This window comes from Tamandua tetradactyla, chromosome 19 (genome assembly GCF_023851605.1).
Source record: "Tamandua tetradactyla isolate mTamTet1 chromosome 19, mTamTet1.pri, whole genome shotgun sequence".
NCBI lineage: Eukaryota > Metazoa > Chordata > Mammalia > Pilosa > Myrmecophagidae > Tamandua > Tamandua tetradactyla.
In genome coordinates this window covers 12501825-12517737 of record NC_135345.1, presented here as the reverse complement: position 1 = coordinate 12517737, position 15913 = coordinate 12501825, and the positions used below count along the sequence as shown (strand labels likewise).

The 15913-nt window shown below is 39.5% G+C and overlaps 1 protein-coding gene across 3 annotated transcripts in view; it reads left to right on the top strand.

Moving 5' to 3' along the window:
- Positions 1-15913, top strand: part of RAB28 (RAB28, member RAS oncogene family) — a 267344-nt gene that overhangs the window by 239763 nt on the left and 11668 nt on the right. For 2 of the 3 annotated variants that reach the window (XR_013165721.1, XR_013165724.1), the window contains one exon: positions 3840-4172. Coding sequence is in view for 1 of the 3 variants with exons in the window: in XM_077136408.1 (XP_076992523.1) it covers positions 3840-3843 (4 nt within the window). In the remaining 2 variants the exon portion in view is untranslated. Of the gene's footprint in view, positions 1-3839; positions 4245-15913 lie in introns of those variants that run through there. The other variant, XM_077136408.1, reaches the window with a different exon arrangement.

Genomic DNA, 15913 nt, shown 5'->3' with positions numbered 1-15913 from the left:
CATCCATCCATCTCCCAATAATCCATTAAATAATCACCAAATATTCATTGCATGACATGACTGGGCTGGGTTCTGGGGTCACATCTGCTAATAATATTCAAATCTTGGTATCATTCTTAATCCCTCAGTTTTCTTTATTCTGCACTTCTCCACATCTAGTTCATTCCCATCTTCAGCCATTCCCTTCTCTTTTTTCCACCACTACCATTGTATACCAAAAGGTTACTATCTAGGCACTAGCCTCCTAACTGGTCATCTGTGTCCACTGACCCATTCTCCACACAGCAGCCTGAGTGGACTTTTGAAAAGCTGGATCAGATCATTTCACTGTGCTGTTTCAAATCTCCCATTGGCTTTTCATTTCACATAGAAAAAAGAAAAACTCCTTACCATGATCTGTAAGACCTTTTATAATCTAGCCTCTGTGTTTATCTCTTACTGCATCTCCTTCTAGTACCACTCATTCCTTTCCCTCCCTCCCTGAGCTCCAGGCACACTGGCTTTATTTCTGTTCTTCTTACACCCCAAGATTATTCCTGTCTCAGAATTTTGGCATCCTCCTGGAAGGCTCTTCCCCTGCATTATTCTGTGGTTGACTCCTTAGCATTCTTGTCTCAGCTTCATTTTAGGTTCCTTTTAGAAACATTTCCTGGCATTCCATGTAAAGGAACCACCCCATATTTCTCCATCACATTCTTCTACTTTAATTATCTGTGTATCTCTTATCATATTCTAGAATCAGTTAATTTGCTTTTTCTCTGACTGTTAGAATGCAATCCCATGAGGACAGGGTCCTGGTCTCTTTACTTCCCTTCAGTGTTATCCATGCTTAAAATAGTGCTTGCTTACAGTATGCACTCAGGTACCAATAGCTGAACAATCAAAGCTTATAATCTAGTTGGGGAGATTAAAAATTGTAGGTATTTATTAATATTACCAGATGCTTGGTGACCCAACACATTTCAGACTCTTCTAATGCTAACTGCTCTTCCTTTAGGATGCTGTTTTCAGCAGCTGTCCTTTATTTCCATGGCCCACACTGGCTCCAAGTGCCCTTTGCCCATATTTTATGGGAGATGGATCAGAGTGAAGTTATTCAACACATTTTTTGATTAACTGATCATTGAGAAAGATTTCTGGGAATGATGAAATCAGAGTGAAGAATTATGTCATCCCTGTTCTGCAGGCAGTTAAAGACCTGAGTCCTGCTATGTTATGAGTTTGTACCTAGTCCACCAGAGATAAAGATTTAATATGTTGGTGTTTATCCTTCCTGTACTTTGGTATGCAATATACAAAGCTATCTCTATCTAAATTTTTTTCACAGATTTGGGATTGTGGAGTGCGTACACAGTGGTATGTTTGTGCAATAGGAAAAATCCAGTGAGAATAGACTGGAAGGAGATGAGGGCCATGAGTGGGCAGGACGAGGATCACATAGGGGGCTGTAAGCCACGACAAGAAGACTGGATTGTATTCCTAAAGTCTTTGGTATGTCTCATGTCTGGTCCTCCTCATTGATGGTTTCTAATGTTTTATCCTACTCTTTGGTATTGTTTTCTTGTTTCCTGTTTCTTTGTATGCTTTGTAACCTTTTGTTGCAACCTGGACATTTTGATTTTTTTAACCTATCTCTGGAATTTAGACAATGAGGTGTCTTGTTCCTTAAACTTGTATCTAGCTTCTATTATGACAGAGATTTCCTTGAAAGCCAGGAGCTAACAAAAACAAAAAGAAAAAAAGGAAATACCTTTCCCAGTCTTTTGCAAATTAGTCTGTATGAGTGTTCTCCTTCAGAATTTAGCCATCCTAACAATGAATTTAGAGAACAGTACAAGGCAAAAGAGCAGGTTCTTCCCCAGTCTTTTCTATGTATGCAAATTGCCTTGAACATGGGCCTGTGGTCCTAGGAATTCCAGCATTTACTGATGTCCACAGTCCCCCAGGAAACAGTGATTCTTCAGGTCCCAGGTGCTACCCTGAATGTCTCACAGCTGGTACTCCTTTGCCCCAGGCAGCTGTGATTTGACTGTTCTCCAGCATTCTGTAGGAGAGCTCTGTGAGCCAACTCTAGGCACAGGGCAAGTGTTGGGACAGCAAGTTTGTGACTAGTCCTGGGTCAGTCCTTCAGGCTGCTCACATACAGACTGACAGACATACATGAGCCCTGGTGTGTGCACATATGTTCCTCTGCTTCCTCCAGTACTGGGAACAGGGACCCATCCTGGAAATGCCTTTTACTGAAACCTTTTAACTGTTTTCTTGAGCCTTGAGAAAGATGTTGCAGCCAGTTTTTGTTTGTTGCTTAAAGTTTCTGTGGGGTACAGAGCGCTGGAGTGACTCACTCCAATGTCTTGTTGTGGGGTAGATGCTCCAGTTGGCTGGTATTCTAAGCATGATGGGAAGGCATTGGGAAACTTTAAGGAAGAGAGAGTGCCATGGGGGGGATTTACATTTTGGAAAGCCTCCTTCCATGTTCTTGCCACTCTAGAGGCAGCTGGAGTTAAGAGGCTGTTGAAGTGGTTTGAGTGAGGGATGGGGAGGGTATGAGATAGAGAAGGGATGGAAGTGCAAGACTCCAGACATGGGTTGGAGGGATGTTTAAAGCACTTGTTGCTGGGTTGGAAATTGGGGTGTGAAAGAAAAGGGGAAGTTCTTTATTGGTGATCATATATAAGATTTTCACAAAAAGATGCTCTAGGTGTCCTAACCATTTTAAGAAATATATCTTAAAGACACTTTGAAAGACATTAGAAGGAGTTTACAAACTTAGACTAAGCTAGTAACCAACCTGAACATCGTGATATATTGCCCTGATTAACTGCTTTCATATGAGGAGATGATGAGTATTTGATCACTTCATCTGAAAAAGAGGGAGGTGTCTGGTGTCAGTAAGTTTCCTTATGGCCAAATAAGTGTGATTAACTTCAATTATGGTGGCCTTTGGAGAACTGTGCAGGCCTTTTAGTGTGTTTCAAAGTATTTCATTTAGACGTTTTGGAAAAACATACATCTCCATTCATAGCAGTGGTTACTGTTCTGATTTATAAGTTCTGCTCTGCTATAAATCATTCAAAGCTCAAAAATGAAATTTTATGGCATAACACTTTGATGGCTCTATGCCTGAGCAAAGGGCAGGAAGAATGCAATTTTTCTTACTGCCAATTATGATTGAGCATTTTCTGTTTTGTCTTTAAAAAAATTTTTTTTATTGGAGCAGATGGTGCAGGTATACATACATGAGAGAGAGAGAGAGAGAGAGAGAGAGAGAGAGAGAGAGAGAGAGAAAGAAGTATACTAACGCTTTTGTTAAGAAAGACATTCAAGGGTGGGCAATGATGGCTCAGTGGCAGAATTCTCTCCTGCCATGCCAGAGACCCAGATTCAATTCCCAGTGCCTGCCCATGTGAAAAAAAAAAGATACTCAAAACCTGACTTTAAAAAAATGTCGTTCAGTCAATCTTATTGATTCATCATTGGCTCAGTCTTATTTAGTTTTAGAATTATATATTCTTAGCATACTAAAAATTTAATATAAATTCCCATGTCTAAAGCATAATGGATATCTGTGGGGCTTGGTCATTTAACTGCCTTTGGTATAAACATGAGTTATTCAGTTATATCTGCATAAGCAAGAATGGGTCTTTTAAAAAAGTGCTTATTCTTTTCTGACTTTGCTCAATTCCCTTTTCATGGATTTTTTTCCCTCTCTCCTAGGAGTATGGGATAAGTTTGTTATCCTCATTTTGGGAAATGAAGGAAGCCACAATTATTGAGTGACTACTGTGTTCCACGCCTTGGGTGGTGAGATGATTAAGTTCATGTATTTACTTGTCCAGGTGATGCTGTACAGTTGTTGGGTCAAGCAAGCATTGCCTGATTATTACTGTGAAGATCCTTCATGGATTTAAATCATCAGTAAGTTGATTGCACCTATGGGTGATTACATCTACAATCAACTGAGGAGATTACCTCCAGCAATGAGAGACATCTCATCCAATCAGTCAAAAGCTTTAAAAGGAGAAGTGATGATTTCAACAGTCAGAAGAAAGAATTTCCATTTCCACTTCACTCAGCTAGCTTCTCCTGGGCAATTCATGGAAAATCTTCATTGGAGATTACAGCTTTTAGCCTGCCCTACTGAATTTGGACTTGCCCATACCCAGAGTCACGTGAGTCAATTCTTATAACAGTCTCATAATATTTACAGATATTTTCTGTAGATTCTATTTCCCTAGAGAACCCCGACTGATACAGGTGACATACCCTACGTGCACTTTCACTGAGCCTTCCCTACCATTCTGGGAGCCCTAGTTTAACAGTGGTAAAACTGAAAGTCAAAGAGGTTTAGGTACTCACCAAATGTCACATATATTGTAAATTATTGAATCAGGATTTGAACTCAGACCCATTTGGTGCCACCTGTGCTATTTTCTCTCCATTATGTTGAAAAACGAAACACAGTCACTTGTTGCCTTTTGTTCTGTTTCTCAGCTAAAGACAAAACCACGCCCTTGCTTACTGGCATGCCATGTGCAAATCTCATCATGTTTCCCTTTGAAGAATTTTTAGTGTAACCATTTGATATCCAAGGAGTTATAAGAAAGAAAATGATAATTAAGAAAAAAGATTCAGGAAGCATTCATTGAGCAAGTTCTAGGCACCATGCTACCTCCTAGAGAGGAGTCCCGGTGTGTGTGTGTTTGTGTGTGTGTGTGTGTGTGTGTGTGTGTGTGTGTGTGTGAGAGAGAGAGAGATAGAGAGAGAGAGAGAGAACGTAATGTGTTCGGAACAGTTCCTGCTTCTAGGAGCTCAGCTTATACTCTGGTGAGAGGAAGCACTATCTGTGAGGAAGACTGTAGTGATTGTAATCGAGGTGGGGAAGCAAGAAGTCAGTAGACCATTCTGCTGGGTCTTGGAGAAAGAGGGCTTCATGGAGGATGTGGCATTTGGGCTGGACTTTGAAGATGAATAATATTTAGAGATGGAGGAGGGAACATGGGATTTCAGAATCAGGGACCAGCTTGAGATTGGTTCTCCCTTGAGTAGCGGGGGATGTATCTGTTTATCTCTTCCCTTATCTTCAGCCTCTTGACCAGGGAGAAGATTCTGGCAGGTGCTGTCTCAGAAAGGAAGGCAGGACAGTTCTTGTGGACTAGTTTTGGGATTCTGTCCTGAGGGGTGTTGGTGTCTAGAGAAGCAGGTTCACCTAGAGGACATTCTCATCAGTCACAAGGGACAGTCTGAGCTGCAGCTGCTAGGGCTGAACTGGAGGGCCAATGACTGCTATCATTTTACCAAGCCTTGGTCCCATGTAGATCAATTTAGTATAGTTAAGAATCACTATAAGATTTTTTATGAGAAAGATTTATATGAATTTATATTCTATTTTATTAATAGTAATATTTTACATTAAGATAATATAATAATAATAATTAGAAGAATAATGCATTCTTTATTATTCTTCTAGTTTTCAATGCCTTATACATTAACATAATTGAAAGACATGAATGATTAGATGATTATTGAAAGGATTTTCAAGAATACAGCTAGTATTGGTCCCACTTTACATATAAATAAGGGGAGGGTTGGATCCAGATCAGAAACAATAATAACCTAGGCTTCTAGTTCAGTGCTTTATCTACTGACCTGGAATATTCCTTTTTGTCCTAATGCAGCCTTTACAAAGTCTGCAAACATTGTGGAATGAAGTGTTGCTCGGGCAAGGCTGAGTGGCCTTTGTACATAACTGTATTTGACTGAATTGTGCATTGTGAGAGACACAGTCCTTTGGTATTTTCATTTCCTTTTCAGTGTTTCTTTTCTAAGAACTGAGAAGTTGGTTTCTCCCAGTCTTTGTTCTTTTTCCATAATCACAGCACTGCCTAATAGTTTTCTTTTAATGACCATCACATTAAATAACAATTATTATAAGTGAATATCAATGTTTGTGAATTGTATGCTATTTATGCAAAGAGTCTTCCAAGAAATCATATCAAAGAGTTCTGCAAACTATTAAGGGTCTCTAGTGAAGTTATTATCTTTTAAATCAGTCTTTGGAGCCTACTTTGACTTCAGTGACTAGAAACATCCTTATACAATAAGTACCTTAGTGCAACAGCCTGTGGCAGCCTAAGTATTGCAAATACTCTGTCTCTATGTTTAGTTCTTCCAAGAATAATCTGGACTCTGAGCTGATGAATCAAAAGTTATTTTCCATGAACAGAAAACACAGTGGAACTTTTAACCTTTTCTTTATAAATTCTAAGCAAGAAACATATCCATCTTTTTGTATTCTTAATGCAAAGGAAGTATTTATTTTATGGGAACTGTTAAGTGGGTTTACTATGCAATGTGATTTTTAGAACACAGCCCATGTATGTTACATAAAGCAGACAAATTTCCATCCCAGGGGAATCTCTGGTCTTCTTGCTTTTCTTCTCACCTCTCTGAGCTTTGATCTTAAAGGAGCGATGCTTTTGCCTCTAACTGGAAGATTCATAAATCTGAGGGGAGGAAGAGGTTGACTTCTTGGCTCTTTTCTCTCTTAGAGACTCATGTTCAATTTATCAAAGGCCTCCTCTCTGAGAACATGCCTGTAACACCTCAACATCCTTGTAAGTTTTCTGTTAGCTTTCACCCTTTGCCCTTTTGATTTTTAAAGGCCAATGTAGCTTCTGGTATGTGAGGGATTTGTGAGGTTAACAGGATTCTTCTAGGAGGATTAGGTTTTTGCCAAAGTGTGTGTAAAATGGTGAGGTAAAAGTAGGGTATACAATTGTTTAAGCTGAGATGGGATGGGGTAAGTGCCTGGATCTCTGTTTTCTACATTAAGAGGTTCTCTTTTGGGCAGTTGTCCAACAGTATAGGCCTATACATGGACTCTTGACTCCAGGATATTTTCTTTGAGTACCAAACACCTCTCAGAAAGTCCACAGAACTTCAGAGACCTGAGATTTATAATAAGTAAGCTTATTTTTGTTGATCTTCAATTTTTTCTTAGGAAACCAATAAAATGCTCCTAAGTCAAATGTTGTGCAGAAACATTCCAATTTTTTTCTTTCCTGCCTATCACTGAACTTCCTTTTCTCTAGGCCTCAGAGCCTTATATGCCCCAGTTCATCTGGCTTTGGCCTCTCCCTAAGTCTGCCTCCATAATTCTGTTCCTTTCTCTAGGCCTCAGGACCTTATCTGCCCCAGTTTATCTAGCTTTGGCCTCTCCCTAATTCTGCCTCCATAATTCTGTATCAGGCTGCTGTGGGTTTTGTGGACACATGAAGTAGAGGGAAGAGTTGGGAAGTCAGCTGATTTTTGAACCAATCCTGGCTTTGTCATTTCCTAACTTTGTTTTGAGTAAATCATTTAATCTTTCAGTTTTCCTATCTGTAAAATGGGTTTAATGACCCTGATTTAGCTAGGTCACTGAGCGGATTAACTGAGATAGCACATGAAGGCATCAACACATAGTAGGTGCTCAATAAATGCCCCATTTTTGCTTCCTATGCCATTGAAGAAACAGTTTGAATCAAGGAAAGAACACGATCATATTTGTGTTTTAGGCCACCACTCTGGCTACAGTGCATGTCTGCACTTGCAAAGTGTATTAGTTATCTATTGCTGTGTAACAAATTTCCACTGAGTGGTCTAAAACATCACACATTTATTATCTTATAGTTTCTGTGGCTCAGGAATCCAGGCAGAGCTTACCTGCATCCTCAGGGTTTCTCAGAAAATTGCAATCAAATGTTGCCAGGACTGGAATTTCATCTGAAAGCTTGACTGGGGAAGGATCTGCTTCCAAATTCATGCAATTGTTGGTAGGATTCAGTCCTTATGGGTTGTTGGACTGAAGGCCTCAGTTTCTTGCTGGCTCTTAGCTGGAAGCCACCTATATTTCCTTGCCACATGAGCCTTTCCATAGGGCAGCACAAACATGGCAGCATGCTCTTCAAAACCAGCAAGGGAAAGAATCTGCTAGTAAGACAGTTGTCAGAATATTATGTAATCTTTTGATGGAAGTGACACCCCATCACCTCTGTCATATTCTAATGGGTAGAAGCAAATCACTCATGGGAATTGATCACATAAGGTGTGAAGATTATGCCAGGAGGCAGGAATCATTGGAAGGCATCTTAGGTCTGTCTTCCACAGACAAAGTATAAGCTGGAGATAGAGAGACTAGTTGGAAAACTCTTGAGATACCTAGGTGAGGGATGGTGGCATAAGAGGGTGATCATCAAAGTGGAGAGAGGTGCATATATTTGTTAGGCATTTAGATGATGGATGAGATGAAAACAGTGGACGGGGCTCAGGGAGTTCAAGGTGACTCCCAGGTTGCTGGCTGGTTCAACTGGTTGAATTGTTGCGAGAGTTGCTGAGAAGGGCAACCTAGAAGGCTGAGAAATAAGTAGGGGACAAAGACTATGCATTTAGTTTCAGTCACGTAGTGTTTTAGAGGTGGGACGTCCACATATGGGTGACCACGGTTATTTTGGGGCAGCATGAGTAGCGTGGGGCTCACTCTTGGTCTAATGGAGATTTGTGCAGAATCCCAGAGTGTAAAACACCTGAAAGTAGAGTTGCTCTGGCTGACTTAAATAGGGTTACATGGAAGTAAAACCTGTGCAGCAACTCTTTATGTACCGTATTGCATTGGAATTTGAATATACCGGCTTGGGGTCATAGCTACTCCATAAATTCTTTTTTAACTTAAGATTAAATTAATACATATTTTAAGTAGTACATAAGCAAAGGAAGGCACTAGAAATTCATAGTCCTTTCAAATCTGTGAGTGTTGAGAATGTGTCTGCACAATACAGCCTTTCATTTCTCTGTGTGGCAAAAAAAGGCTCAGTTGATGTAACTTTGAATGTTTCCATTTCTTCGTTATTCTTGTAACCTTAGGGAGATCATAGTTGCCTAGAGAGGAGATTTTGAACTATAGCTTCCACCCTCTAGACTCTGATTGTGTTCCCCCACTCTGGGTTTATCATTGTCCCTGGATTTACCTTTTGTATAAAGATGCAAACTTTTTATGTATCTCTGATAGGCTGGAATTGTCTTATTATTATTGCTTAGTGTGTCTGTCAGCTATTGCTTCATAACAAACAGCATACAAAAAAATTTCAGTGACATATAAAAATAAGCTTTTATTTAACTTTGGGGCCAGCTGACCTAATTTGGGCTTGGCTAGATGTCTCTAAACTAAACTTTGGGATTAAATCTGCTCCTTATATCTGTTATGCTTCTTGGATCAGTAAGCCAGCCAGTGTATAGTTTCTAATTGTAATGGTGGAGATGTTTGAAGTCATTCCATATAATTTGAGCACATTTCAAACCCCTGTTTGTATCACATGAGCTAAAATCAATCACGTATCTGAGCCAAAGTAAATCATATATCTGAGTTTAAAGTTAGAATTGGGAAAGTATACTTCTGTGGTGCTAGGGGTAGGAAGTAACTATCTTTGAACAGTAATCTAATATACCATACTTAGTAAAGTATAATAAAGAATGTAAAAACCCTTAACAATGTCTGGCATATTATGGCAAATTCTTAATACATATTAATCCATCTTCTTTCTGCCTTCTCTTTCTTTTGCCCCTTCCCCATCTGAGGTTTGTCTTTTGTACTCTGTTTACAAATAGCAGCAAAGACAATGCTTTCTTAGCAGCTGGTACAGATATGAGATTACAATTAGATCATGAACCACTCTTAAAATTGAGGGAAACCTCTCAAAGGATCTTAGAGAATCACCCTGGGGAACTAGAGTATGGTTTTTAGGGGCCTGAGTGTGAACTCTAGCTTCACTATATCCCAGGTCAGCATTATCAGTCAGGGTTCACTTGGAGTAGCAGAACCAGTAGGAGATACATGTTGAGATGTATCCAAAGGGAGTGGCTTACACAATTGTGTGGGCTGGCTAGGCACAGGTTGAAGCTTCAAGGCAGAATTTCTTTTTTCTTTAGGAGAGCCTCAGCTCATTCTTAGGGCCTTTCCACTGATGGGGCGAACCCACCCAGATTACCTAGGATGATTATTGTTACTTAAGGTCAGCTGATGATGACCTTTAATCACATCTACAGATCTACAGAATTCCTTCGCAGCAAGACCTGGATTGGTGTTTGAGTGAATACTTGTGGACTAAAGCTTTGCCAGGTTGACATATCAAAAGACTACCATAGGATGGTGCGGACAGTGGCTCAGCAGGCACAGTTCTCGCCTGCTATGCTGGAGACCCAGATTCTCATTGCCTGCCCATGCAAAAAAATAAATAAATAAAAATAAAAAAAATGGCTACCATACACTTCTGTGATAAGCTTGAGAGGAGCTCTGGTTCCCCATCTGTGGAAGTGGGAATGATAATATCTGTCTTGTAATCAAGGATTAATCAAGATAACTCTTTTCCTTGTTTCCCCCTTCCAGTTCCTGCCCTTTTCTGTTCTGCCTTTTTGCCTTGTCTTTCTGCTAAAACAAACCTGCTTGTCCCTGCTGAATTCTTATGATAATTTTTAAGTGTTCTATCCTACAAATCCTTGTTGCTGAACTTTACATGATAATGAGGGGAGTGGAATTTACATTTATGCCCCAAAGATCTGTTTTGCTATTTACTAGCATCTAAATAATCCTTAATTATGCAGTCTGTATGGCTCTAAATGTTGCTCTAAATCTGATTAATAATTTTCACCACATTTTGTTGAGTTTATTGACATAGATTGCCACTGGTATATACATATCTCATTGTCCAGTGACTCAAGATATTTCGGGAAACAGAAGAGGGTATTTCTAACCATCAGAGCCTTATGCAGAGATAGTGGCCCTAGGAAGAGGTCCAGGCCTGCAGTGAGTAGCAGAGAGAAAAGAAGAGGCTGTGGGTTCCAGAATTCCTCCAGAATTTAAAAAATAACAAGAGAACCCAAGGCATGGCTGTCACTTATGGCAAGTCACTTCTCCCCCAGGGGCTGCAGTTTCTTCTTCTGCAAAAATAAGGATGTTGACTGAGGTGAGCAAATGCTTTATTGCCTGATCTAGGAGACTTTTCATGGAGAAACACCACTAATAACTATGCTGGGACAGTAGATCCAAATTGGATATATAGTCAGGCCAAGCATAGGTCATATGTTCGTCCTAACATGGCATAAGGCCTATGAGTCTATGAACCTCTACGAATGATTTTTAATATTTCCCAAGTGCTTTCCACATGCCAAACCCCTTATTTAACATATAGTTTATATACCACAGTATGCTAAAGTGATTTGCTTTGGATTTGTTTATCCTGCTGGTTTCTGCATTCCCGTAAGGTCAGGGACCACATTGTACTCTTTTTTTTTTTTTAGAGAGAGGGAGGAAGGGAAGGAAAGACAGAGAAGGAAGGAAGGATGGAAGGAAGGAAGGGAGGAAGAAAGGGAAACATTTTAAAACATTTTCTTGTTTTATTATATTTTGTTTGTTTGTTTGTTTTTTACATGGGCTGGGGCCGGGAATCGAACCGGGGTCCTCCGGCACGGCAGGCAAGCACTCTTGCCCGCTGAGCCACCGCGGCCCGCCACATTGTACTCTTGACATCACTTGCTGTAGAGTAGTTTTATAATCAGTGTATGTTGAACCCTCTTACTTCTTACCCAGCCTTGTAGGGTAAGTAGTTTTATATCCTCTTCAGAGATGAGGAAAGTGAGGCCTGCAGAGATTCGGTAGCTGCCCAGGTTTCCCACACCTGAACAGGCATGTGCCGCATCTGCTGGGCTGCCAGGCACAGCTGCTGTTCTGAAGGCTCCAGACCCACCCCCCTCAGGCCCCAGGCCTGGGCTTTCACAGGCACACGGTACCTCTGATTGATATTAAAGGTCAGACAAGGTTCTTTATAGGCTGCGGAAGTGAAGCTTATTTCTTGCCAAGGGAGTTATAATGGCCAGTATCACAGGGTTTACAGGCCCTGGGAACTGTGTCAGGGGCTTTTGAGTTTAAATGGAGGCAATTCATAGCCTCCAGAAGACCCGTAATGTTTATAAGAATTGCACAGGGTTTTGTGTAACTCTCAGGTGCCTAAATTCAAGCCTTCGTTTCTCAGTCATGGTCAGATGGAGTCTGTCAAAGTGAGTATCATGCTCTAATTTCTGGAAGGAACCAATGTACTAAACAAAATCTCAATATTGAGCTTAAAACACAATTCTGCAGCCTTTTTACTTTGAGAACATGGAAAATGTCCTTTATTCTTAAAGCTATCCTGGCCTATAACCTAAAACAATATTTTCCTCTGATACATGGAACTTGAGAAATTACAGTAGAAAATGCAGTTTTGGAGGATAAATGAAACATCAAATGTTTCGTGGGAACCAGCCTGGAACCCATTTTGTGCAGCTGACTCTTAACTTTATGTTTAGGATGGTTTAGACCTGGTGAGTGTGTACATGTGTGTGTGTGTGTGAGGGGGGCTGAGTGGGCCCAGCAAATATAGGAAATGAGTGGTTTATTCTTTTTTTAGATTTTTTCTTTCCCCTCTTATGGTTCTTATGTTTTCTCCTAGTCTTCCCTTGCCCTATTTTCTCTTGGAATTTATTTGCTCATTTAATCAATTATTTAGCAAGTATTTGTTGAAGTGTTTGTGGGTGTGTATATGTGTGTGTCTACTTCGGCAAGGGGAGGCAAGGAAATCCTTTCTGAGATGGTGATACTTGATCTCAGTTTTGACTGAAGGAGACAGTCATGCAAAGGCAGAGGGCATATCAAGGACAAAAGAAACACATTTCACATGTGAAAGGAATATAAAAAACCCAGTGTGGCTACAACCCAGTGCTCCTCTGCCTGCAGACTACCACTTAATCTTAATCTTTTCTAGTCCTTGCTTTCCTTATCTGTAACATGTGGATAATAATACTTCATTTTAGACTTTTCTGAGAAGACAGATTTATTTAAGGAAAGATGATTAAATTGGTCTAATAACGAGGACATGTTTTTAGACCAACATTTGTGAATGTTGTAAAATGGAAAGATGTTTTTTGGATTAATTCTATGCAGGTATTGGCTATGTAGTAAAACACAAATCTGGGGTGTTTAAATGATAGTTCACTTAAATAAGATAATAAATGAAAAAGCGTCTGGTGCATAGTCAGCATTCATCAGATTTAATTATTATTGTCTTACTATCCATAGTTGCAGAATAGCTTGCTCTTGGACTCATGGAAATTGTAAAATAGGTTAATTCCCTCTTAAAGACTTTTATCCTTCAAAAAAACACATTCCAGATATAGATCTCTTTGATCTTCAAGTCAACCAAATGTATGATATGTGCGTGTGTATTAGGTTGAATTAAGTACCCCAGCAAACATAAATTCTTAATCTGTGATCCTCTAGGCTTGAACACACTGTAGACAAGCTTTTGAAGATGCTACTTTTAGTTAAAGTGTGGCTCACTGGATTAGGATGGGTCTTAATCCATGTTACTGGAGAATTTATAAAAAGAAGAAATCGGAAGTTAGAGTCAGAGAAACATTAAAGGAGCCTGGAGCTGGAAGTCAGCATGAAACTAGAAGAGCAGGTGAAAAGAGAGGACATCACTATGTGACAGGAGTCAGAGATACAAGCCAAGGAACCCCCAGGATTGCCAGCAGCCAGCACAAGAATGCTACAGACTTGGAGGAAAGTCAGTCTTGCCAATACCTTGATTTTGGACTTATTCTAGCCTGAAAACTGCTTTTTAAGCCAACCCATTGTTGGCTTTTCATAGCAGCCTGACAAATTAAGGCTATCTATATAGAGGGACCATGTCAAAAAAGAATAGGAGAATGCAAGCTGTACGTGATGGTTTAAATGGTTATTCAGCAATATTCATTCTTCTCCTGCTTTCACTGTGGGGAGAGTGATGTTGAGCACCTTTGATGTTGAGCTTGGCCATGTGGCCTATTTTAGTCCATGGAATGTTACTGGGTAACAAGTAGGGGCCTTAGTATGCTTGTGTGTTTTGGCTTGGCTCTTGGCTCTTGGCTCAGGGTGAACACAATTGAAAAAGCATGTCCCAGTAGGATGAGAGAAATGTGGAGTGGGCTTGAATCCAACCTGTAGCCTGCCACCAGGCCTGGCTCATCCAGGCATGGAGTAGAGTTGTCATTGCTAACCTGTGGCTCCATGGGCACAAGCATATATGCTTATGGATGATAGTTACTGAGTTTTTGGACTGTCTTGTCACACAGCATTATGTAGCAAATAGTGGCTTACACATGCATCATTCCTATCTAGTGGCTCAGACTCTGTTTCTCTGCATCCCAAGTACTTTTAAACCTACATCATACAATGCCTGTTGCACAAATGCTGTAGACAAACTTTTAGAGACTTCCATATTGATCTGAAGCAATTGAGCATATCAGTTTTATAGGTAGAAGATACAAAATCATTTAGTCCAATATCCTTATTTTATAGGCAGAGAAGTTAAGAAAGAAAGCAACTTGCCTAAAATCTCATTGTCTCTTAGAGGAGCAGGGAATGCACTCAGATGTCCTGATTTGCCCCGTTGGGTAACTTTTCCTGAGCAAATTACTTTTTTTTATTAGAGTAATTGTAAATTTATAGAAAAATCAGGCAGAAAATGCAGTTCTCACATATCCCCCATGAAGTTTTCCCCTATTATTGACACTTTGCATTAGTGTGGTAACTTTGTTACAATTGATGATAACAATTGTTTATAATTATACTATTAAATATAGTCCATAGATTGCATTAGGGTTCACTGTGTTGTACAATTCTATATATTTTAAAAATTTATCTGCCGGTAACATACATGTAGCATAAAATTTCCCCTCCTAACTACACTCAAACTTATAATTCAGTGAGTTAATTTACATTCACAATATTGTGCTATCATCACCACCATCTATTACCAAAACTTTTCCATCACCCCAAACAGAATTTCTGTGCCCATTAAGCATTAACTCCCCATTCCCTGTCCTCTTCCTGGTACCTGGTACACTGTATTATAGTTTCTGACTATATGAATTTGCTTATTCTAATTATTTTATGCCAGGGAGATCATACAATATTTATCCTTTTGTGTCTGGCTTATTTCACTCAATAAGATGTCTTCAAGATTAACCTATATTGTTGCATATATCAGAACTCTAGTCTTTTTCATGGCTGAGTAATATTCCATTCCATGCATATACTACAATTTTTTTTTTTTTTTAATATGGGCAGGCACTGGGAATCGAACCTGGGTCTCTGGCATGGCAGGTAAGAACTCTGCCACTGAGCCACCGTTGCCCTACACCACATTTTGTTTATTCATTCATCTGCTTGATGGATTCTTGTGTTGCTTCCATCTTTTGGCAATTGTGAATAATGCTGCTATGAATATCAATTTTCAAGTATCTGTTTGAGTCCTTGATTCTACTTCTTTTGGGCATATATGTATGCATGTATATAGGTGTATATACATATACATACCTAGTAGTAGGATTGCAAGGTCATAAGGTAATAATTGTATACTTAGCTTTTGAGAAAATGAACAAATGCTTTCCACAACAGGTGTACCATTTTACATTCCTACCAATGATGAATGAATGTCCTATTTCTTCACATCCTCTCTAACAGTTGCCAATTTCTGTTTTTCTTTTAATTGTAGCCGTTCTAGTGTGAACTGGTATATCATTATGGTTTTGATTTGCATTTCCCTAATGGCTAAGCATCTTTTCATTTAAGAATGTGCTTATTGGCCATTCATGTATCTTATTTGGAGAAATGTCTATTTGAGTTTTTTGCCCATTTTTAAATTGGATTGTTTGTCTTTTATTGTTGAGTTGTAGGATTTCTTTATATATTGTGGTTATTAAACCCTTATCGAATATATGGTTCCCAAATATTTTTGCCCATTCTGTAGGATGCCTTTTTACTTTCATGATGAAGTCCTTTAATTTACAAAATTTTACA